The sequence below is a fragment of the Thunnus thynnus genome, chromosome 18 (genome assembly GCF_963924715.1).
Source record: "Thunnus thynnus chromosome 18, fThuThy2.1, whole genome shotgun sequence".
In the NCBI taxonomy this organism is placed as follows: Eukaryota; Metazoa; Chordata; class Actinopteri; order Scombriformes; family Scombridae; genus Thunnus; species Thunnus thynnus.
In genome coordinates this window covers 21,488,264-21,513,226 of record NC_089534.1, presented here as the reverse complement: position 1 = coordinate 21,513,226, position 24,963 = coordinate 21,488,264, and the positions used below count along the sequence as shown (strand labels likewise).

The following is a 24,963-nucleotide window of genomic DNA, read 5'->3' as shown; positions in this document are numbered from 1 at the left end:
ATATTGATCTTTTTCTACATTTTCAAGTCCAGGGAATGAGTCCACAAAGTGACAGCTCCAGGTGACAACAGCTAACACCAAATAATAGGTGTGCAATGACACTTGAACTTCACCAATCACCAGCAGAGCAGGCTGCAAGTCCAACACTAATAAGGGGTGTAGCTGAGGCTAAATCCATGTCAGCTGAGCATTTTAAGCTGACATATACATTTGTGGAAAATTCATACTATACATAAAAGTGATGTGAATAACCAAAACAGCATATTAACCTAATGCTTTCCTGAATATACAGTATTTTTTTTTCTTATAATAGTAATTATTTTCTTTATAATGATCCCTGACTGCAGGACATATTTTACCCACATCTAATTTACTGCTGTCACACTGACAAAAAGGTCCCTTTTACATGATTCATTTCTAGTATGTACAGGTCTGTTTGTGTGAAGCAATTTTCTCAAGAGCAAAACGTACAAGCCATTATAATCTTGGCACAAAAAAACCTTTAGGCAACGAGAAATTATTTCATGGTTGTAGATTTGAGGATGGGTGCCCGTGAGCTGGAAGATCTATAACCTCAATTATTCAGCATGATATCAAAATGAGGATAGCAGGTAACTTGTAGGCCGGTTATTAAAGGGGCTGTGCTCGGGACCCAGAAAGATATTGGATTTGGTTTCATAACACAGCATTGGGATACGGGTGGTTTTGTGTTGGGCTTGTTGTGAGTGGCATGATAGGGCTTGCCTCGGCGCACAAATCCTGTACGTTTGGTCACACGGCGACGCGCAAATAACGTGAAAGATTTCCGGACTCCAGGGTCCAGAGTGATCGATGAGCAGCTGTCTTGTGGGTGTTTCAAGGTGGGCAGTCGAAGCAGGAGCGACATGATCTTTTTACAGGCTGTTTGCACATGCAGTCCTCGGGAAAGTTAAAGGAGCCCCGGTCTCATTGAGGGAGGATGAAGGGCGCAGAGTAGGAGAGCAGCTGGAAGCAAAAGGGAGCTGATGGTCCTCTCTCATCAGCGCGGCTTTTCTGCACTGAGGAGGAATTCATGCGGAGGGGGAGGCGCCCGAGCGAGGCGAGCAGCACGACTGCTGCCCGAATTTAACAATTAACCTTGATGAACACAGATTGGTTTCACTTAACAGGCGCAGGTGCGTGGAGTTTGCGATACGGCGCAGCTGAGCCACTCCACGTTTATGACTGGACACTGACGCATTTTATGCCAAACACAGAAACTACAGGGATAGAAGGATATTGCAGCTGATGTTTTTTTTTTTCTCACGGGACAGGATGCAGGTTGCAGCGGGAGCCCGTCCGATACTCATCATCTTGCAAAATCCGAATTCTGGAGCATTGTTAAATTGATTTGGAGACCCATATCGGAATTTGACCGCCGTGTCATTGCTTAGTCTACCAGTCCCAGCGGCTAAAAAGGCATCTTCTCAACGGCGGAGACGAGAAGGAGAGAGAGAGAAAAAAAAACCTGTCCGCCTCACTACTCTCCATCTGCGCCCTGGACGGCTTGAAATGAGGACCACATCCCGACTCTGTTCCGTGTGAAGAGGCAAGCGGGGCGGCAGTTTCTTCGGCTCTCAAGGACGCAAAAAAAAAAAAGTGGCCGCCGGCCGAGCTGAGAAGCATGGAGCGGGACGACACCGTGAGCGTGTCCAAAAAGACAATAATTGCGAAGATATTTAAAGTTCGCAAGAGGAGGGAGATGCTTTTCGTACAGGTGTGCTTTATCTGCAGTGTCCTCTTCGTGGCGTGGAGCATGTCGGCGCTGTTGACCAAGACAGGTGAGTGGGGGAGAGACTGCTGAGATACATCGGGGGCACAGAGAGCTGAGGAGGGAGCGAAACGGCTCAGAAATCTGCAGTATAATCATACACCCGCAATATGGGACCCACATGCACATCAATTAATTGTAATTATAGAGCTACCTCCAATCGATTACAGAGACAAATGAGCTGTAATGTCAAGGGCATGGGATCAGAACATAGTAGCCTATGTGTCTGTATTTTCAAAAAGGAGCAGGTCCGTCTTCCTGCCCAAAAAAAAAAAAAAAAAAAAACACACATGCGATGCCTCTGATTGTGGATTTCCCCCAATTTAGGTGAAGTGTGCAGGTTGCATTAAAATGCATTGAATAGTCTAGGATGTGTTTGGTGTTTATGGCCCATCACACTCAGTATAAAAAGTCAGCTGCACATGTTATTGTCAGGTTTGTTTTTTTTTTATCTCAATGTTGGGGTATACATGCGTCTGTTTGTCCGTATATGCCGCAGTGTGCGCGCTGTGGCAGCGGCACGTTTTTAATTTGAGAGGCAGGCTCATAATCACAGCACACGCACACCTCATGGTTCACACGCACATAATGATCGTAACCGAGCCCATAACGCTGTTTGGTTCTGGTTTGTTTGCGCTTCGCCTTTTTTTTTTTTCTTCCCAAATTGTGCTTTTTTTTTTTTTTTTTGGCGCCAGGCGCATCGTCGGTCACACTACACCGGAGCTCAGGCTCGTGGTTAATGCTGGCATCATCGCGTGTGCCCCGGAGCTTCAAACACACACACACACACACACCATTGAACACACTGGATCACCTCAATCACTCCCGAGCATCATCACGCGTCCAGGTTCCGCATGGCGATCGAGGGATGCCGATTTTACGCAGAGGCCATTGATCCTCATTGAAAGAGGGGAGGGAGGAGGAAGAGGAGGAGGAGGAGGAGGAGGAGGAAGGGGGGGCGTAAACACGGGGATGCTTTTTTGCTCTGCTGTATGTTGCAATATTCATAGTTGATGTCCGAGGTGTGCGCTGAACAAACGACTCAGATGACTGGTCATGCGTGATGCGTGTGATGCCCCATGCAGGCACACGCACACACACACTTCAAACAACATGCTCCCCTATGCACACGTCAAAACTCTTACCTCAGGCCCGTGCAAACACTGACACGCAGAGCATCCCACACGCCTCACACAAGGTTATGTAATCTAACGGCCAACCTTGACATTTTGCTGGTGAAGAATGATATCTGCCACACCACTGGGATCAGAGGTTAACTAGTCAAAACACACCCCAAGGACAGCACTCTTAATAGACGGGGAACATTAACACCATGCTTTTGCTTCCAACATGAATTTTGCAGTGTTTAGTTGAGCCACATTGCAGGAGGAGACTTGCTGCTGCATTTAAATCATGAATTTTTTTGCATGTGTGCATGAAAGAGAAGAGTGGCCGGCTTGTTTGTTCCCCCCGCCCCCCCTCAAAGTGCTTCTAACCTTAAGCCCATCCCCAGACCCTCGTGCTATCTGTCCATCTGCAACCACTTAGGCCCCAGGGCTGGAAGCGGCTGTAAATTCACCACAACTGCCTGAATGTAGATCTCTAACGGATGTATCAGGAGTTTTATTAATTACATTAAAAACAACAAGAGGCTTAAAAGATTATTCTGGAATGATATCATACAGGCGAGTGCAAATCTCTTATCTCCAAAGGCAGGCTCTGGAAGCCAAAGTATGTCTCTCCCCCCCACCACCATCACCAACCCACCCCGTCCCCCTCACCAGTCACTAATGGCTTGCCTTTATTCATTTAATCAAGTTCGTATGACCCTCACAATGATTGTCATGTAGGGGTATGTGACAGAAGGCGTTTCTCATGAATTCCAGCTGTGGTTGACCAGCAGCAGCAACAGCAGGGGTGGTGGGATTCTCAAGGTGACACGCATGAGAGGTGTTTTGATGTGAGAGAAACAGAAATTCCCTCTGAACCCGTGAGACCCAAAGCTCACCATAATCAGATCTGTCTAATTGAATAGCTGCGGCCCCGCTCATCTTTCAGCCATCACAACAAGCATTTGTCATGTCACGGTAAAACCTGTGCCCTGTGTTTGCCACCCATTTGATTGATAGTAGTGTGGGGGGGGAGTGTTGATGTGCTGAATGGTCCAGATGGATGGGATTTGATGTACTACTCCAGGGTTACATCTCCATAAAGAGGGGTGGGGCGCAACATGCTGTTGTGCATGACGATCTGGCTGTGTGTGTGTGTGTGTATGTGTGACGGAGCTCTGCATGGGGGAGGGGGGGGAGAACAGGTGTTTTTGAGAGGCAGGGCTCAGCTCTGACAGGTAGGTGCAGCGGGCTGACGGTGATAGCTGAAGGGGGGAGAGCACAGCAGGGGCAGCAGGGGGCTCGACAGGAGGCGGATACTCCATATAAGGGAGCATGCTCATAGCACAGGAAGATTGATGGATAGCTGTCCTTGGTCCATCTCCCTCCTGAGCTGATTGAACAGAGCTGGAGGATGACATTACCACAGGGCTATTGTCACCCACTTTTGCTCCCTCTGCTTCTCACTACAGTGTGTTGGATATGCAGGAATCTGCTTTTTTTTTTTTTATCCCATTTTAGTTAATTTTGTTTTGTTTCTGCTCAAAAATAGCCAAGTAGCTTTCCTGTCTCCTTCTAATGTTGTGTTAATACGCTGCATTTATCAGAATTTCAGGTTGGCTTTATGTATACAAGGCAATGTAACACATTCTTACAGATGCACCAATCTATAGAGCATCTTGAGGACACACACAGAACGTAAACCTCCACCAAAGCTGAGCAGTTCTAAACCTTGTGTTTACACCTTTATCAGACCCTGAAGATGAGTTTATCTCTTGACCCCATACAGAGAAATTTTAATCAAATGTTAATTTTCTATTGGACCTGCACTAATGACTTTCATTGTCAATTAATCTATTTTTAAACTGTTTAGCCTATAAAATGTCAGAAAAATGTGAAAAATAACAAATATATCAAAGTTTCATTGACATTAAACAGAAAAAAATCATCAAATCCTCAAATTTCTTTGACAAACTGGAACCGGAGAATGTTTCCAGTTTTGCTTGATAAATGACAGTTGACAGTTTTTCCTGTCAATCAACTAATCGATTTAATATACCGATTGTTTCAGCACTAGGCTTGTTGATTATTTGAGATCTTAGATCTAAGAATCGCATCACCACAGTCATTTCGTTGTGATCTGATTCTTGGCTCCAAGTCCCTGTCCACCAAATTCCACTGAAAATTTACAATGTGTTTGAGATTTCCTGCTGACAAATGAACAGCGGTTAATCAGGGAACCTTCAAGTTCTTTATGACACCAAAACTCTGATAAATCATCTTATTCTTCATGTATGCTGACCAAAACGAGTCAACTGGGGGAAGAAAGCGGCAAAAGTAGAATTAGCCAGCAACATCATGCCTGTAACAGCCCTTATTTTACCCCAGTCTGCCTAGAAATACTGACAGAATTGCGTCTCCGTTATTTTTTCTTTCAGATGCTGGGCAGGGAGAGCACAGCACACTGAATGGCATGCACACACACACACACACATGCACACACACACACGCACACATGCACACACACATGCTTCCAGGAAACATAATAGAATCTGTGTTTGTTTTTATAGTTGTGGTCAAATGATTCCACACATAACTGCCAGGAGAAATTGCATTTAGATGGAGTGTAATGCACAATTTTCCAAATAATTAAAATGATCCACTATGTTCAAAGCTGTTGCGTAAATGTGAGCGTTCACAGCCTGTACCTTACATATAATTCTGTAATTGTGATAAAAGTGATTAAAAAGCCATCATTTGGCACAAAGTGTCCATATGTTTTTAATGGCCCTGACATTATTCTTCCTCTTAGCCCCATTTCTAAAAACCATCTTTAAGAGTAACATGATCTTAGCCCAGAGACTTAGAATTTGACAGAGATGATCTTAGCTTTCAGATGCTTTTGGGAAACGCTGCACTGGTTAGTGAGGAGGAACAGGTTTGAGCGATGACTGGAGGGTTTGGTCTTTTGGATTGGATAGCTGTGGGAAGCAGCTGCAGTCGCCTTGTGTACAATCTGTTTGTCCAGTGCCTGCTGATCTTCAGGCTGTCTAACCATATATTGGATTGAAAGCCATTTAATGAAGACATTTCTGTGTCAGTACATTGAAGGAAAAAATAAGTGACGTTGTCTAGAAAATGAGGAATTTAATCCTGGATGTGGAAATGCACTTGGGGTTGATGTTGAAATTCACAAAAATTGATCTTATATTTGCCTGTTGCAGCTGGTTTTAGTGAAATAGCTCTGATAACATCTACTATACAATACAACATGTTGCTAGAGGTCTATACACTGTCTAAAAATGGCTTTTTAGGTCAGTATGCTTCAATGTATTACCCTTTAAAGTAATGGTTGTTTAAACCATTACTTCCTGAAAGAAGGGGAAAGTACCCTGCAGAGTCAGAGTGATCACACGGAAACGTTCACATGGTTGGAGACATTTACAAACACTGACATCATGTGAGTCTGCTGCTAAATAGGCTGTCTTTCACAACCATTGTGCAACCTACGACTAAAAGTCAGACAGATGTGGTCTGTTATAGATCAACTTGTATATGAATTAAACACAGGCTATCTCTCCTCAGAGTATTCCCTAGTGATTGACTCATAATTGTGTATACAGTAATAGTTTTTTAACTTCCTGCAATAAAGTTACTGCTTTGTCGACTCCAAATTGCGTCTGTATGGCGACATTTTATGAAAATTACAAGTTTAAAACGCTGCTCGGCTGGTTGGTGTGTTTTTACATAATAGATTTGGGATTGCAGTCTTTTATGTCCTCATTACAGAGGCTTAAGAGCAGTTTAATGAAAAATGAAACTTGTACGCTCCTCCTCCCCACTCTCACCCCAAAACAGAAATGGCACAGCAGCTGCATTTTGATGTGTTATTGCCGCCGTCTGATGAAAATGGCATATCTAAACTTTTTAAGGGATTAGGAAAAGCAACCTTGTTTGGATTAATGACCGTGATCATGATCATAGATTTTTTTGGGTCATGAAACATGCTCTGTAGCAGCGGCCATGATAGTTTTGGTTGCAGTGTTGTTGTTTTTTTTGTTGTTGTTGTTTTTTTTTTGTTTTTTTTTTTAATGTGTGCAAAATGGAATTACTCGAAAAAAATAAAGACTTTCAGATTTGTCCCAAAACATCTTTAATATGTTGTGTACTGTAGACTTGCATATTTGGCTACAAGCTTAGATACTATATGTATGTGAATGTATGATAAGCTGTTGAAAGCTGTTTGCGTTGTGTTTGCAGGCCATGGGATGATAGTGGAAGGCCATCCAAACCATGAACACTGGGGAAGACGGCTAATGGCTTCAGCAATGGACAATGAAACGGAGAAGAACTGTTCAGAGCCAGGTACGGTGTTCTGTGAAATTAAAGCTGCACTAATCAGTATTTTTATATTAACAATGAATTAAATGTGTAATATGAAAGAGGTACTTGTAGCGATGAATGCTCAGCCCTATACAGTGTTTTAGTGTCTTTCAGCTCATTGTTTTGGTTTTGCAGCCCACAACTTTACCGTTTTGGTTCACTCTCACCGCTCTTACGTTTGTCATGTGACCTGAAACATGACTCCAAATGAATGCTAATGTTGCTCCGTGTCTGCTGGATGTGTAAATATGCATTTTCTAACACATTAGTCATAGCAACCTAACATGAAAATAGTGTGTGTACAGCTTGTTCCACTGTTCCCAAGGGGCCAAAAAAATCAATGAGTACTTTTTAAATGAGACATTTCGTGCTGAGCATACAGTCAAGATGTCCTTACTGAGTCAAAAAACACAAGACCAAGTCAAGCCCAAAACAAATTTTCAGACTCATTAAGCCATGAAAATTCTTTTTAAATGTAAAAATGTAGATTCTCAAGATATTTCATGCTCTTTGTGCAATAGGTTAGAATTGATCAATTAATGCACAGGGCATGACCAATGCAAACCTTTAAATACGCATGTATCTATAAGTCAACTCTATTTAAGGGGATGTAGTGTTTAGGAAATATATCAATAAATTGTTTGGAAAAACTCAAACATCCAATACTTATGGAGTTTGTGTTTATATGCTGCCGTATTTCACCTCCTCGTTGGGTTTATATTGCTCTGACTTTTTTAGATCACTTCCGCTGCAATAAACACTGAAAGAGCTATTAAAGGGGTTGGGTATTGATTATGTTACAGAATCTTTGGTACATTTAAAGGAAGCAGCATTCTCTATAATTAGTTATACTGGATTGTATGCTGACACTTCCACTGACACTGCTGACATCTGCATCAGGCCATTAAAACCTGAAAGCTAAGTTGTTGTTTTTTTTTATGAAATTATTGATCGAAGTGTAATTTGTTTGTCATTTCCATCTGATTTGAATTGACTCAGTCTGTGTTTTGTCTGGCATGGCATTAATGCTGCTAAGGTTAAAGGTTTAGTCCCATTTGGTCATTTTTGTGATAAATGTATGTAGCTCTGGTCATGTGATTATTAAGGAGGATTTTTAAGCTCCATGAATAATTATCTTACTAAATAGGATGCAGCTCAGTTTTGAGGCTTGTTTTTACTGTTTGTATTTGACTAGCATACAGAGGATGACACCAGGGCACAGACAATTTGGAGGTAATTTGAAGTGTTAAATTTCCTGTTGACTGTGGCATCACAGTGGGCACTAACTGGCTATTACTTCATTACTGGTCACAGCGGGCAGAATCCCTCAGGGATTAGTGAACTCACTGGTGCTGAAACCAGCTATTTTATATATAAACAAGCAAAGCAAATACTATTTGTGCACCCCTGACATTGAATGTAAACTTTTTTTTCAGAGTCACAGCAGGGTCCTATTGAAATGAGTGCCAAATGACAAGATTATGTGCTGGAAGTTTTCCTCCTAATCCTCAAGGATTACCTTTTTTTTCACCCCCCTTTTCAAATGTCTTCTGCACTGGAGGCACCAGACTGTACTTACATTCCACACATTTCTCATCGGCTCTAGTCCTCCTCCCTTTTATCCCACCACTGTTCTGCCTTGTCAGTGTGAGCTGATCATATGACTGTTGTTGCGTCTTGATCTTGTGAATAATCCTTCCATAGACGCACACTTCAGGCACATTAGCTGGTTGCTCTGTTCTGACCAGTATGCGTGGTTCTGATTATTGCAGTGCAAGACTATTATATATATGCAAAATAATTTTTTTTTTACTACTTTGGTATTGCCTTTATAATATATTACACTGCAAAACCAGCATTTTTAACAAATCATTAAGGCATTTAATATGTATTTGTTCCTGTGGCTATAATCAACATTTTCACATGACTATGTATGTGTGACTCGTGGTGACAAACCCAGAAACAATTATCACCTGACTCTACAATTCCCCTCAGCTCTATGGAGTGTTTTTAGCATCTTTGAGCTCCTTGTTTTGGTTTCCTGACCAGCAACTTTGTTTGCAGGAAACTGTTTTCAGTGGAAAAAGCACTAAAATTCACTGTACGCTACTGTCCAGCACCAAACAGCAGACCAAAAAGTTGGCCACTAGCTGGCGAATGTAGTGGAGAGCCAGATATTTCCCTCAGCAGTTAACAACCAAAAACAGAGCTAAAGGTAGTGTGAATATTGGTCTTATATTTGCCAGGTGGAAAAAAAAAAAACACAACTCCAAATGAATGTTAATGTTGCTCTCTCTCTGTTGGATGTGTTACAGTGACACACAACTGAACAAGCTACTATACTAACTTAACAGTTAATAGGTCAGTGTTGTGTTTACAGCTTCATGTGCCCCAAGTGACCAGAAAAAGATCAGGTTTAAGGAATTTTCTGTAGAAATGAGTCTTAGTATAATAAACCAAGAAGAGGGAATAAATCAAATCAGTGCACAAGTATCAAGAAAATCACTCATAATTCTTGAAAAGTCTCCAGCTCATTTTGTTTTCTGTGTAATAAAATTACGCAGCTGGTGTTTTACACTTGTTTCAGAAAAGATGAATAAAATGAACTGTTACAGTGACAATATTTTAGTGGTATACATGACTGTGAGCTAACATAAACAGAGAAACCCAATTAAACAACTAGTCTTGTCTGAAACTAGTCTTTGATGTAAAGGTGGTTGAGAACAGGGAAGCATTGAATGACTGCATATTGCACTTGTCAGGGGGAATTTTTGCTATTGAAACAAAATTCCATCAGGGAGACAAGGAAGTACAAATACGACTGTTTCTGAAAGAATCAAAAATACTACTCTCAGTGAGGTGCATGTATGTATCACAATCTGTGTGTTTCAGAGTCTCTGTGCAGTTGTTTGTTCAGAGCTGATGATCCAGCAGTGGACCAGCGATACCATTGGACTGCACCCCTCCAGGGAAAAGCACTAACCGTGGATGAACCCAGGCTAGATTGAATGAGAATTTATTATTGGAGGCTTATTGGAGGAGTGTGTGCAACATCTGAAGCTCCGTTTTAATTAGGCTGCTGTTTGTGGGCTGCATAGATTATACTCAGCCAGCTTTGGTCTCTCTTCCTCCTCTTCATCATTATTTCTGTGATCAGTGAGGGAGTCTTTCTGGGTTCATGGCTTGGTAATGTTGTTTTCCTTGTCCTGAAACTAAGGCTAAGCCATTCATCATAAGTGTCTCTTTTATTGGCCATTCAGCAGTGGTGGAAAGGAATTAAGTACATTTACTTAAGTACTGTACTTGAATACAGTTTTGAGGTACTTGAACTTGAATATTTCCATTTGATGCTACTTTGTACTTCTGCTCCACTACTTTTATTTGACAGCTTTAGTTACTTCCCAGATGAAGGTTTGACACAATGGATAATATATAAGAAGCTTTTAAAATACAACACATTGTTAAAGATGAAACCTCCAACCTTTCCAACCTTTTTTGCTTTTGACGTCTTACAAAAAGCTGTGTTCAGATGTCTGAGTTGTTAACAGCATCACCAAATAGTGATTTTTCCCTCTAAACTTCTCATATGGTTTCATTTCAATAAATGTTCAAATGATCCAATATTTCAGCAAAAATCAAAGATTAGAGAAAAAGTCCAAAAACTGAAAACAGATTTGTGTATCATAACTTTGTTTTTTCTTCTTTCCTCTCCCAGTAATCATCTCACGACCTCTCAGATTTATCTGGTGACCCTTTGGAGGGACCCGACCCCTAGGTTGGGAACCGCTGGACTAAACTAGCTAACTGTATATAAAGTAGTTGAAACTAGCTTTACCTCCAGCAGCTACAACAGTAACATGCTGCTCTAACACTGATGCTTCAGTATTAATAATCTAATGATGTCATATATAATAATATATCAGTCAGAGGGACCAAACCACTACTTTTACTGCAATACTTTAATTACATCAAGCTCATAATACTTATGTACTTTTACTTAAGTAGGATTTTTCATGCAGGACTTTTACTTGTAATGAAGTATTTTTACATTGCTGTAATGGTACTTTTTAGTTGAGTAAAGGATCTGAATACTTCTTCCACTATTGCCATTTAGTAATAACACCTTGAAAACACAAGATGCTGTCCAGACTATTTGGTGCGCTCCTGCTTGATTACAATGCATGCTTGTAATCTACAAAGAACTAAACCACACTGCACTGCAAGAGGCCGATAGAGCCTCTGAATACTCCTTATTTAAGCATCACATGCTGACCTTAAGTCATGCCACCCCTTGAGGTGCATTTCCCCCTGCATCAATCCCATGGTGAAAGGAACTAATGCACTTGCACTTTTTCCACCTACATTTGGCAAGTTGCAATAACTCTGGAGCAAAAACAATGGCTGTTTTATTTCAGAATTAAAATGTTTCATGTGCTATCCCAGGCTGTGTGAGGAGGGATCTGTTTGCTGAGGAAAGATGACATGAGGTTCGCTCAGGGACACAGAATATAACACAGAATACTGTGGAGCATACAAAATCGGAGAGTGGGCAGAGCGCTGTGCTTAATATTCTGTAGGAGGAATAATTTGCCTTTAATAAAGGTGCTGCTAATACCATATATTGAAAACTTCCCCTTGAGTGGCATAATTGGGCTTGTAAAAGTAGAGTGCAGTGCAAAAAGTTGAAGTGAACAACAAAGTTAGTATGGCTATGAATTAATCTCACAAGATTCAATTGTGTTTTTAGATATTTAACACTAATCTGCTCCATAAACGGGGGTATGAGATGTAGTGTGGGTGAGGAGGAACTGTGTTACTCTGGCCTGCAGGTACTGCAGTGTGTTGATTCGGTATAAATGTTTGTCAGTGAGTAGAGTGTGAGTTCAACGGTTGGCTAGAACAAAAAAGCAGGATTTTAGGCAAACAAGGGGATGGACGATACTGAGTGTTTTTTCAAGGGGAACAGGCAGGAAACTTGGCGGCGACATGAGGGCAAAGCTGCCAGCGAGTAGCGGCCAGTCCATGTTGGAATGCAGGTTCGTCAACTCCAGGGAAACACCAGAAGGAGGCTTTTTAAAAGGGAATTACACAAGCGGGGATTATGCTGCTGTGCATAATGGAAACTGACCTCGCTTTTGCTTCTCGCTCGCATGCCAGTGGTGGAACAATGCAGCGGAGAGAGGGGAGCGCAGGCACGAGCACCTGCACAGAGCACTTTCCGCGCTGTGCAGTTCAAACACGCCTGACCTCTTTCTGTATTTATTCATTCACATTCTGTTCTGCTTCAGATTTGCTGGCTTTTTGTTATTCATACATTTTCATTCTGATCTGCTTTCGGCTAGCATGGAGTACTTTTTAATTAACACTGAGACTAGGAAGCACATTTCACCCGGTTTAAAGGCAGTTCTGTTGTGCCTTTTGTTGTGGATCCATACCTCGGCCTGAGGGAGTTGTTTACCTAGTTCTCCTGTGCACAATAAATACATACGTTTCACAGTGGTGTCCCCTTTAGGTTATTGAACCTTCTGCTCCATCAACTTAGCCTCTTTCAACCACTCACTCTCATACACACAAATGCATAAATGCTGAAGGGAATTCATGCTAAAAGTAGAAGTGTAATAGGTATGCGAGTGTGTTCATGCAGGTAACATTGCATGTGTTTAAGTGCTTACATGACCATGTGAGAGCAGCTGTACATGTGATGTTTGAGCATGTGAAAGTATTGACCTAACAAGAGGATAATGGTGTGTGTGGGTTGGGTGGGTGTGTGCGTGTGTGTGTTTTGGGTGAACCAAGCTCCACAATATTCATAACGTATGGTTTGTTTTTGACCTAGAGATTTTCCCATAAGGAGAGTCGTGATGCTGTCGTCATGTTTACAAGAATGGCTGCTGTCAGTCACAAGCGAGTGATGCTACACGCTGCTGGAGCAAGCCAATTATCTAATGCACTAATAATGACAGAGTTATCAGTATCCTCTGAAGAATCTCTTGAATATTGTACTGAAGTGTCAATTGTGTTCTGTTAATGACTTGGCTGGTCTGTTGGTCGATGAGCGGGCTGGGCTGTGACAGAAGGTAGCACCGGGCACTCTGCCAAAACATCTTGCTCACATCATAATATTTTTATTCAGCTGTATAATATGTGACGGCACAGTGTTTTGCCCAATCAAAATGATCTATTTTAAGATTCCTCAGTTGTAGACCACAAAATTTTAGAAAAAAACAACAACAAAAAAACCTGTATACCTTCGCATGGCTCTATCCCAGTAATATTTGGATGTTTTGCCCAGGCCACCGCAGTAGTGTTGTTGAAGACTGGCCTGCAATGTGCACTGTCCTGCCAGTCGTCCCCTCTCTGGGACAACAGACGGCACCCGATACTGAGCTCCATTATGTAACAGCACCATAATAACTGGAATATTACCAGATTATGGAATAATAATTGCACAAATGTAAAGGATGGCTGGCATGCTCTGGCTTTAATACGTCAATAAATTAAGGCTATCTGAGAGGATTTTTGCATATTAAACAAGACTTAAAGAGGTTAGACTAGGGATAGTTTGACATTATGGGAAATATGCTTTTTTTTTGCTTTCTTATTGAGAGTTTAATAAGAATTATACTACCCATGTCTGTATGGTAAATTACAACCAGCAGCCGGTTAGCTTAGCACAAGGACTGGAAACGGGAGAACCAGCTAGCCTGGCTCTGTCCAAAGGTAACAAAATCCACCTACCAGCAGCTCTAAATTTCACTAATTAACACACTATAACTCATTTGTTTATCCATACAAAAAAGTGTCAACAAGAGCCAGGCTAGCGCTTTCCAGTGTTTTTGCTAAGTTAAGCTAACCAGCTACTGGCTGTAGCTTCATATTTACCGTACAGGCAATGAGTGTGTTATCAAGCTTCATATTTAAAGGTGCAGTGTGTAGAATTTAGTGGCATCTAGCAGAATGGACTTGGCAGAAATGGAATATAATATTCATAAGTAGGTTTTAATAAGTGTATAATCCCATGAAAATAAGAATTGTTGTGTTTTTCGTTAGCTTAGAATGAGCCCTTTATATCTACATAGAGAGTGGGTCCTCTTCCATGGAGCCGGCCATGTTGCACCACCATGTTTCTAAAGTAGCTCAGAGTGGTCAAACCAAACACTGACTCTAGAGAGGGCCTTTTGCGTTCTTTCACAGCCACTATAGGTTCCCCTTCACACATGGAAGTGGAAGGAGCAGAGTTTTCTGTTGGTTGCAATCTGCAACCTCACTGCTAGATGCCACTAAGTATTATATACTGGTCCTTGAACTCTTGGTAAGAAGGCAAATCAGTTTATTTCGCAAAATGGTGAGCCATTCCTTGCCTGTGTATAGACAATATTTTAAAATGACTGAATGTAGAATTGATTTTAATTTTGTGAATTGTGTAGCAGTGCAACAACAAATCAAAGAAACTAATAGTACACCCTTGTTTGTGCCACATAGAATAAAAGCAGGAGTTTGAAGAAACTAGGTCTAACTGACCATGGTTTAGTCAATAATGGCCTTCGTAGCATTAATGTGAACTGTAGCAGCACTGCGTCTCATAAAATCCTCCAACACTTCTTGTGAGGACTCTGTGTGGACTTGTAATTACTTCTGGGGTTGATAAGATGAGGGAATGGGTGTTGGACAGACACATGAACAAAAGTGTTGCCAGTAATTTCTTGCATAAGCGGCACAGTCAGGTGTCCAAACAGAGAATCCAGGGTTTATTTATAGATTTGTAGCTTAGCTTCTGGAGAGGACTTGTATTTTTTTGCCTCCTGCCTTCCGTGCCAGTCCAGACGTTCCTCTTTCACGCTCTCCCTCCCTCGTTCCCTCCAAAAAGGACAGCAGTCACATGCAAACACAAGAACAGCAGGATACATGCAAGTTTGTTTTTTCAGACATTTACAATCACCAAATCTTTGCCCAGCAGAATAGATTTGTTATGGAAGTAGCTTGCTTGGCGCCATTCATGTTACACATATTTACATGAAGATTTAGAATTTCTGGCCGAACTGTTAATAAACTGGCTCACATCATTTGATTCAAGATGTCAAATATTTATGTACCAATTATAACTCCTAGTTATTTTCTAATATTTTTACTAATTATTTCCATTATAGATGATTCTATTCATTGTTCTGAAATAAGTGATATTGTAATTATCAATCATGTATTGTATAAAGTCTCATGATGACTGATCATGTAACAAAAAATTAAGTATTCAAGCAGACTCCTCAAATTCATGAAGCTCTAATCAACAAATGGTTGGCCATTTGTGCTCACTAAACTTTAAAGATTAAATTTGCAAATCATTTTCTGTCAGTTAATTATTTCGCAGGGTAGAATGAGGTGCCTTCTCCAATTTATTTCTCCCATTTCTGTCAAAATTACATTTCCCTGCTTCCATGAAGATGCATATTATTTATGATTCTCATCATTTGAGATGCACTGCTTAAGCAATCTGTCTGTTGTCCTCCCGTGTGTACATATCGTCCTGTCCTTGTGTGGGAAATGGCTGTGGAAGCATGTTCATGTCTGGTTTGACCTCCGCAGTGAGGAGACGCAGACGAACCCTGCAGACGCTGTCTAGTTGAATGTTTACAGGGACTGGGAGGTGACCCCTGCTTGCCTGTCATCTCTGCCTTCCCAGTGCTGGCGTCCTTTAAACACCTTTGTGATCACCAACTTTTAACAAACTCTCAGTCAGAGCTGATTGTACACAGTGGTAAGGAGGCTAAACAAGTAACTAGATTGCTATGCCATTTTAATTATTGGTCGGTGACAGACCTGCAGGTTTGGTGGCTGAACATGGAAGCAAGATGTGTATGGTCTTGGACAGCAAGAAAATTTAAACCTGCTTTACTGAGACACTTTTGTATGGTCTTATGTTTTTCAGGACAGGCAACTTTCTGCAGCTTGAATAATGTATGTGTGTGAGGTTGTTTGTCCATGAGGTATCAGTAGGAGTTCAGCCTTCTGTACTGGCATCAGTTTGTTTTCAGTCACCTCTGAGGCCACAGCTGACAAATCCTGTAATTGATTGTGCCTTTGCTTGAGGCAGTCGGCTTTGCGACACGTTTCATTCAGCACATAAACCTGTCAGAAATGAAATGAGCTAAAGCCGCCTGCCACAGTCAACGTTGCTATAAGATTCCAATGTCAGCCAGGTGTTTTCCAGCTTCTCATTTTATATTAAGGTCATAATCTATGTTACTCATATATTCAAGTTTTTATTATTGTGTCCTCTAATCTTATCAGTTGCATTTACTGTCATGAAGTCAGTCAGAACACTGCAGTGTTGGCAGTGAGATACCAGAAGTCTTACAAATCAAGGTCGGATTAATTTGTGCCCTACAGCTAGAAATGGTACTGTAGTGTATATGTGTGTGTGTGTGTATGTCTCATTACTCTTTGTTCAGTTGCAAATGTAATGTGTTAAATGATACATGGACTTAACAGAGATATAAAAAGGTTCTACATTTCCATATGTGATGTAATTGAATGAAATCCAGGAGGCATGCAGATGATCAAGACTATATCCTGAGGATATTTGGTTTGCCTGTGCAGTGTTCCAAATGCTGCGCTTATTCAGACATGTGTGCACACCATCAAATATTATAAAAACAGACAACAGTGAGGGTTGGGACAGATGCAGTGAGAAGTCTCAGGTGAGCACTGTTCCACTTCACGAGTCCATATGTGACAAAGGCCCAAGTCTTCCTTTATTTTCCTGTTACTGCATTGTTCTTCTATGCAGTAGTACAGCAGCGAAGCAGTCCCATCTATTTGAATTTTTTTCTTTTTAGCCATGATAGCGGCATGGTTCCAGGCATTGTAAGGTCAGTCGGTCCCACACATTCATCGAGAGGGAAATATCTCAACGACTGAATGGATTGCCATGCAAATTTGTAAAGACCTTCACGGTCTCCAGAGGATGACGCCTACTTTGATTATCACCTGCGCCACCAGCAGGTCATAGTTGTGGTTTGGAGTGAAATGTTTCAACAACTTTTCTATAAGATTTGGTACAGATATTTATGACCCCCACAGATTGAATGTCAATAAAATTTAATTACATACATTTTAGTAAACATGTATGCTAACTATCTTAGAATTGTCCTTCTATGTTGGTATAACATTTCGCTCACAGAGCTGCTAGCATGGCTCTAAACTCTTAGTCTTGTTTTTTTTCAGCTGGATAGTTTATCCTGCCTGCAGTATAAGGCTAACTAGATCTTATTGATAGCTGTAGCTTGTGTAAGCAATATGCTAGTAATGTTGCAGGCTTCATACAAGGCAAGACGAGATGAGAGCCTGCAGTCCAGGTCCAACAGGAACAGGTCAGACAGAGGCTGTTCCCCACAGATGCCGGGTCCCGTCAGGGAGACGGCCAGCTTCTGTCTCCAGCCAGGTGCACTGCGGAGTGTCTGTGCTCCCAGAGATCTGAGCCGTATGGTAGTACCATGATCACACTGTGTTCCAGCTGGAGCTCTGGATGATGGATGATGAGTCCTCAGCATGGGAGGTTTTTCTGCCTGCTTGCTTTAATCCTGTATGACTTCAGGCTCTTAATATAGCCCAAGCTTTTACATTTGTTTTTGAGATGTGATGGTTGACTGTTCTTGTTCTTTTTTTAATTTTTTTTTTTTTCCCCACCACCAACTTGGGCATAAATAAGTATGAAGTCATTGATTACTGGGTGGTGTGACATACTGCGGGCTGAAGATGATTTTCAAAGTGTTTTGAGCCATTTCAGTCCTTTTGAAAATTCAAAGCCCTTGATGTTTTCTTCCAGCTTTTTTTGGATGATGATCACAGGCTGCTATTTAATTTGCATTTAACCCTTCCTGGCTGTGTTGGCCTGTTTTTAGGTAAACAAGATAATTTTGCTGTATTAGATAATCCAGTGGAATGAGATGTAAGAACAAGAGAAGGAATAGCACTCACATATGTGCTGCAATGAGTTCAGTGTAAGCGTGCTGAACCAACAGGGCATCTCAGGACTGTTCCTCTGAGACCAACATCCATTGTGAAGTCATACAGTCCTCTCGGGGCGGGGATATGCACCTTGCTGTCATGCTGCTGATATGTGGTGACCGTTACATTTCCTCTCTCCTCAGCAATACACGAGTTCCCCGAAGACTTTTTCACCAATAATGAACGGAAGAGTGGGGCCATTCTGCTGCACATTACGGCGGTAAGAGGAGTCTCTCTCTCTCTCTCTCTCTCTCTCTCTCTCTCTCCCTCTTTTTTTTTTTTTTTTTTTTTAAGAGGCTGCACCTGCAACTCCCTTCACCTTGGTCCCCAGTCAACATTCACTCAGTGGAGCTTAGCGTGGACTTGGAAGCTTTTCACATAAGTGAACTTTTCCAGCTCATAAAGCCTGGTTGTTAAGGTGGGGTTGCAGTAGTAGGTTTTGCTGAGCTAGACTTTAAAGATGCCACAGAGGATGTTTTCATCGCTCACATGATGATACACTGATGGTACACTCATTGTCATTAAAATGAACAAGCGCCAATTTTTGTACAAAAACTCAGACACAGATCATGTATTTAGTCAGGAAGGTATACTGGAGGGAAAAAGAAAAGAGGTGTAAAGCAATTCAGTGGTACTGAAAGAAATCTTGCAGCTACATTTGGGATTGAAACCATGAGAGCAAACAAATGGAAGTGTCAAAACATCTTACTAAATTATTTAAGTCAAGGCGCATCTGCATCTAACTTGTAATGTAGTAAACAAACAAACACAAGATCTAAGCTTACTGGTTAAGAAATACAAAATGCAGAACTTCATTAAAATCAACCTATATAAGCCATTAAACAAGTTTAATTTGTGTAATTGTATATACTATGTAGCCTTTTTGTGGATGTATAGAATGCACATTGTTACAACTTACAAAACATCATTAATTTAATTTTATAGTTCCGAGTGTTGTAAAATGATGTCTCTCTATGGAGAACTTCTACTCCTTTGAGTGTCTGTAAAAAGCTTCATAAATATGGTAGTACTTCTCTGAGGTTGAGGTATTTTTAGTCTTAGTTCAAATGTGAGCATGATTCATAAGAATGCTTGAAATATACAGGCACGGGTCAGGAGTTAAGGACAGGCAAATGTCTTTTTCTTTCTTTTTTTGTGTGTTGGTATAAGCTGCTTCTCCACGTTAGAAACCATTACTGTCTACATTCAGTCCACTGACTTGACATAAAACCAGCAGTGGATTTCAATGGAGAACCCAGTTAATCATATTGTTCATTTTAGTGCACTGGTGAATGAACTCTTCATGCTGGATTGAACTGGCTTTAAAAAGTTTCTCTTTATCAAATACACCCAGGGCTGCAACCAGGATTATAGAAACACTGAGGTCCTTAGTCCCCTCAAACACACTTCCCGCTCCGCTTACAACATTTTGACCAGAGACCAAAAAATAAAAGGAATAGTTTGACACTGAACCCCCTGTAAATGGCGAATTGCCATTTTTTACTCTTTGGTTTTTGTACAGATTAAACAAACAGGATATAATTTGTTAATTTATGAGCTTTAGAGGAGTGGGTAGGCGGATTTTGTTACCTTCAGGCAGAGCAAGGCTAGCCGTTCCCCCCCCACCCCCCCGTCTCCAGTCTTTGTGCTAAGAAAAGCCAACTGTCTGGAGGCTAGTTTCAAATTTACCACACATACATCAGAGTGCTATCAATCTTCTCATCTAACTCTCCACCAGAAAGTAGATAAGAATATTTCCCAAAATGTTAAACTACTCCTTTAAATGCAAATTAAATTTTATTTCCCAGCATGAGGGTTTAAATGTTTTATCAAAGCGGTCTCTTCACTGTCAGGAATTAAATTCTGGGGGAGAAATGCTGAAGCTTTTTAATAATGTATTGTTTTGATGGCTTAAAAGGCGTCACATGTAAGATTCATTGAGTTAAACAATATCAGGAGCAGCTAATAAATATGCTTTTTAATTGTAGAGACTCCCCCTGGGTTGCTTAAACCCTCGAATTCACAAAAGAGAAAGGAAAATAAGGACATGACCTCACTGTCATCAGTGGTAGGGAATGTCCTGAGCACACAGTCTTGTTACACACTGAGAGCCTGTTTGAGCCAAGGTGTAGATGTAAGAACTATGTTACCTTGCCTTCCCTGCATGGTTGAGCACTGATTTGCAGAAGCAGGGGAGTAACCTCCCTTCTCAACTCAGTGAACGCATGCCCTCATCTCCTGCTAAATTGACCGCAACAGTGATGCTGAAATAAACCAACATTAACTACAATATCAGCGGTCCTTGTTGGAGTTTGTGTTTGGTTTACCTTCAAAAATTATGAAAATTTCTCCTCCAGTAACACACAGAGGAGTGTTCATGATCAGGATATAACCAAAACTGACATTTGAGCTTCAATCCAATATACTAAACTTACTTTTTGTTAGCTGTCCCCATCTCTACTGTATGTTTGATGCTAAATTACGACTTAATATTGTCCTGGATTCAATACTAATGAGGATAAATGTGTTGGAGTCTTATCATATTGCAGTCCTGCACTGCCCCCTGTGGATAGCATAGAGCAGAGCACGACTGTCAGAGCTGCCGGGCCATGATGTCACACCTGATCTATAATTTATAGATCTCGCCTCAGCCACTGAAATAGGCTGCCTCCCCCTCCTCTCTCACAGCGGCACGAGTATGCAGATCCCGTAGATTTTTCACATTGTAAGGAAAACGGCTCGTCACTGAATTGACATTTGAAATGAATGCAGGCCCTGTTTTAATTGGGTGCTGTGCTTTGAGATTCTCCTTCACCCGTCCTTTAGCAGCAGAACATCTTTGCTCTGCCAAGGCTCTATTAACTCATCTAATTTCTGCTGATTAAGGATGTGGCTATGCAAGCATGCACTGCCACACACACAGTTGTATTCTCACTTTTTGCCCTTGTCTCTCACACACACACACACACACACACACACTCTTCAAACTTAACTCTACTGCTTTTGTCCATAGGCGCTCTACATGTTTCTTGCCCTCGCCATAACATGTGACGAGTACTTTGTGACATCGCTGGAGAAGATCTGTGAGGTACTTAAAGGAGTTGTAGTCTTTATTTTTAAGAGTTAGTTACAGAGTGTGGGTTTGTTTATTTAAACCAGCCATCTTTGCTTTATTTATGCAGAAACTCGATCTGAGTGAAGATGTTGCCGGAGCCACCTTCATGGCAGCTGGCAGCTCTGCACCGGAGCTGTTTGCATCTGTTATTGGTAGAGAGCCACACACACACACACACACATTCATACTCAAAGGCATTCCCAGATGGTTGGTGTTATGGCTGATTCTGATTGGCTATTTCCCCTCTGTGCAGGTGTCTTCATCACCCATGGTGATGTGGGGGTGGGGACCATCGTGGGTTCAGCGGTCTTCAACATCCTTTGCATCATTGGAGTCTGTGGGATCTTCGCTGGACAGGTGTGTGTGTGTGTGTGTGTGTGTGTGTGTGAGAGGCATTGACTTACTGCCGCGGCTGCATCTTCTGTTTATTTATAGACTGCAGAACAGCACATATGTGGTAGAAGTTCTTTACTGAGGGGAAACAAAGAAGTTTTCACAGAACTGGTTTTATTGGAAATGGAGAAGTAAACTCTGAAGGCATACACAGATCAGAAGTCTGTGTTTCTTCTCTTATGCTCTTCTTCAATTTACACATTAAGTGCTTTTGATAATTCCATATGTATGACCAAATACTCCATAAAATATCTCAAATATGACTTGACTCTTCTCTGTGGATTCTTAGGTGGTGGTGCTGACCTGGTGGGCGGTTTTCAGAGACTCCTTCTACTACATCTTGGCTGTTGTGGCTCTTATTGCAGTAAGTTGGACAAGAAAACCTGCTCGTTACATGCATTTATAAATGAAGACCAGCAGTGATTTACTGCTTTCATTCTTCTTTTTAAATGTTTTAAAAGAAAAATGTTTCTTTATTTTCCAGTTCATCTATGATGAGAAGATAGTGTGGTGAGTTATTCATCCAGTTGATTTTTATTTTTAAAATTCCAGGTTTACATTTACTAGAATTTGAGGTTTGAAAGAACCTTGGGAGTATCTTGGTTAGGGCTTTAACTACTTTTTTCCTGATGGTAAAAAAAAAAAAAAAAAAAATGCACAACGCAGGTTCCTAGTGTGCATGTTGAGGTATATAAATGAACTTGTTTTGTCTGACCATCTGTCTAAATCCCAAATTTATTCAGTTCACCATCATTAAAAAACAAAAATGAGCAGCAAATCCTTACACTTGAGATGCTGGAATAGATAAATGTTTGGCATCTTTGCTTAAACAACGATTAGTCGGTTATTTTTTATATTTTGTTAATCATCTTATTGTAGGTTTTAATCTCAGTTTGTTTAATGTCAATCTCAGATTCTGCCCCCTGCTAGCAGATCTAACTCGGTTTTTGAAGCCCTTACTCTGGTCATTATCCCAAATAATGGTTGTATTAGGCAGATATAAAATCAGGAGACATTCATATAAGCTATAAGCTTAAGTGTGTAAATTGTGTGTGTCAAAGTGTGTCATTTTAACCCTCATCCTGTATCTTCTTCGTTTTTAGGTGGGAGAGTTTAGTGCTGGTTGTAATGTATGCGGGATACATCCTCGTCATGAAGTGAGTTCTGCACATTCTTCACATCTCTTCTACACTTTGTTTCTTTTTTTTTAACCAAGCAAGTTGGTTGATGACAGATTCCCACTTCAACAGCCTGAGTGTATGCATGGGGAGAGATGCTTCCACTCTTGCACACTAATACCTGTGAGCTGTTGAATATATCCAATCGTGCGCTCAGCAGTTTCACAAGAGAAGAGTGGGCTTCCAGCTGAAGGGGAGTGTCTCATTCACGTCCGCTGCCCAGATGTTGGCAGCAGACTCTGCTCAGGAGCCCTCTGCTGAAAACTTTGCACCTTTTTTAATGAATTAAGCTACAGCAAAAGCAACTTCCATTATGTATTTTATTCAGTTAGGACACAGTTTTATAGCTTATCATAGCAGCACATTGACTTATTTGACAATTATACCAGGTATCAAGATTAGAAATCTAAAAAATACTGCACATAGCATCTGCCAGTTGACAATTTTCTATTTTTAGTGGCTTGTTTTGAACAGTTAATTTACCTCTAAATCCTCATTTCAGATGTAACACATCTGCTGTCCCATGAAATTTACATGAATCTATTGTATTTCAGTATTGTAGCTATTTAAGAAAAGCATCAGAGTAGGGATGTTTTAGTAGTCAGCTACCCGGCTACTCTTGTCTGTTTACAGTATCTGTCAACTTTTAGCTTGTATGAGCAAATTGAGCATAAAATGCAGATTCAATCTATTATGCCATGGCTGTGTCTTTATAGTCCAAACAGCATAATGCCACCACGTCGTCTGTGCTGCTGTCTCTGTCCAGCTGATAATCTGTGTTACATTCAGCAGCAGCCTGCTCTCTCCCTGCCATAAGAGTTTAATCTTTCTCCCTCTGCAGTGGCTAAGAGCACAGGCTTAACCGGATCACTCCTCTCCTTTCTCATTTGGAGGAAAGAAGTGCTTACTGTAGGATATGCTGTCATATGTCTCTCCTCTCCCAAAATATCCACTGACCATTTTGGGCTGTTCCAGTCAAAATGGAGTAGAGTGGGTTTTATATAGCGCGATCAGTGCTCTGAGGTGACCTTCCAGGGCTGGACAGTGATATATTTTTTTCCTTCTCAAATAGCATGTGTGCTGCAAATTAAAACTATACCAGCATAGGGCAAAAGGTAATGGTGCAAATGTTAAAATAAGTAAAAAAACAACAACAACAAAAAAACCTTATTGTATCTCAGATCAGGAGCAGTTGTTTTTGGATGTGATTAGTCAAATATACTTGTATAGGCTTTAATGTATGGAGGCCCAAAACTGACTAAATGAGCTGTACAAAATATAATTAATATGAATGTCTTCTTTAGAAGTCTTGGACTTTATTATTTCATCCTTTCCCATGACAATTTGTAGATATACTGTATGCAATTAAATGCGATTTCATTTCTATTTTCTTATAACTTCAAAAAAACCCAAAACTTCTAAGTAGGATTAGCTAGGTAACTTTATTAGTGTTTTTGACTGCTAAAATGCGTCAGCTACTCCTACAAAAGTTTTTTGCAGTGATGCAGCAGTACACAGTACTGTACATCGAGGATTAACATTATGTGCACTGTCTAGTTGTTTTATGATGAAAGTTAGCTTCAGCTAGCTAGCTATCTTGCTGAAAAGCTGGTGTTCGGTGTGTTTTCAGTTAAGCTTTCTTTAATCACACATTGGATGTTGAAGGAAAAGTATAAAGCTTTAATTTTTTTTAAACTTATTTTTAATTATTTAGCTGAAAGTATTTATTTGTGTAATTTATTGTAGCCTATTTTTGACTCATCTGATAATCTGCTGTCAGTTTTAGGCTCGATACTTTACAATCTGTACAAAACAAGCAAAACTTCTCTGTTCTCAAGCCCTCAAAAATCTCACAAAGTAACATAAAATCTGGAATTGAAATGCGAGTAAGGCATCCTGTGCACCTTCTGTGAGAATCTCAGACATTTTGAGTTTGAAGGTAAGATCAAACTTTACTGATAATGTTGGCCTCTGAAGGTGTAGAAGCTCTCA

General features: G+C 40.8%; 1 protein-coding gene across 2 annotated transcripts in view; it reads left to right on the top strand.

The window, feature by feature from the left end:
• Positions 1 to 383: 383 nt before the first annotated feature.
• The window catches only part of slc24a4b (solute carrier family 24 member 4b), a 35,956-nt gene continuing 11,376 nt past the window's right edge, over positions 384 to 24,963 (top strand). The window contains exons 1-9 of one of the 2 annotated variants that reach the window (XM_067572260.1): positions 384 to 1,799; positions 7,159 to 7,263; positions 18,429 to 18,505; positions 21,299 to 21,373; positions 21,468 to 21,552; positions 21,654 to 21,757; positions 22,083 to 22,157; positions 22,278 to 22,303; positions 22,897 to 22,950. In XM_067572260.1, coding sequence (XP_067428361.1) covers positions 1,643 to 1,799; positions 7,159 to 7,263; positions 18,429 to 18,505; positions 21,299 to 21,373; positions 21,468 to 21,552; positions 21,654 to 21,757; positions 22,083 to 22,157; positions 22,278 to 22,303; positions 22,897 to 22,950 — 758 coding nt within the window. In that variant the 5' untranslated portion in view covers positions 384 to 1,642. The remainder of the gene's footprint in view (positions 1,800 to 7,158; positions 7,264 to 18,428; positions 18,506 to 21,298; positions 21,374 to 21,467; positions 21,553 to 21,653; positions 21,758 to 22,082; positions 22,158 to 22,277; positions 22,304 to 22,896; positions 22,951 to 24,963) is intronic. The other variant, XM_067572259.1, reaches the window with a different exon arrangement.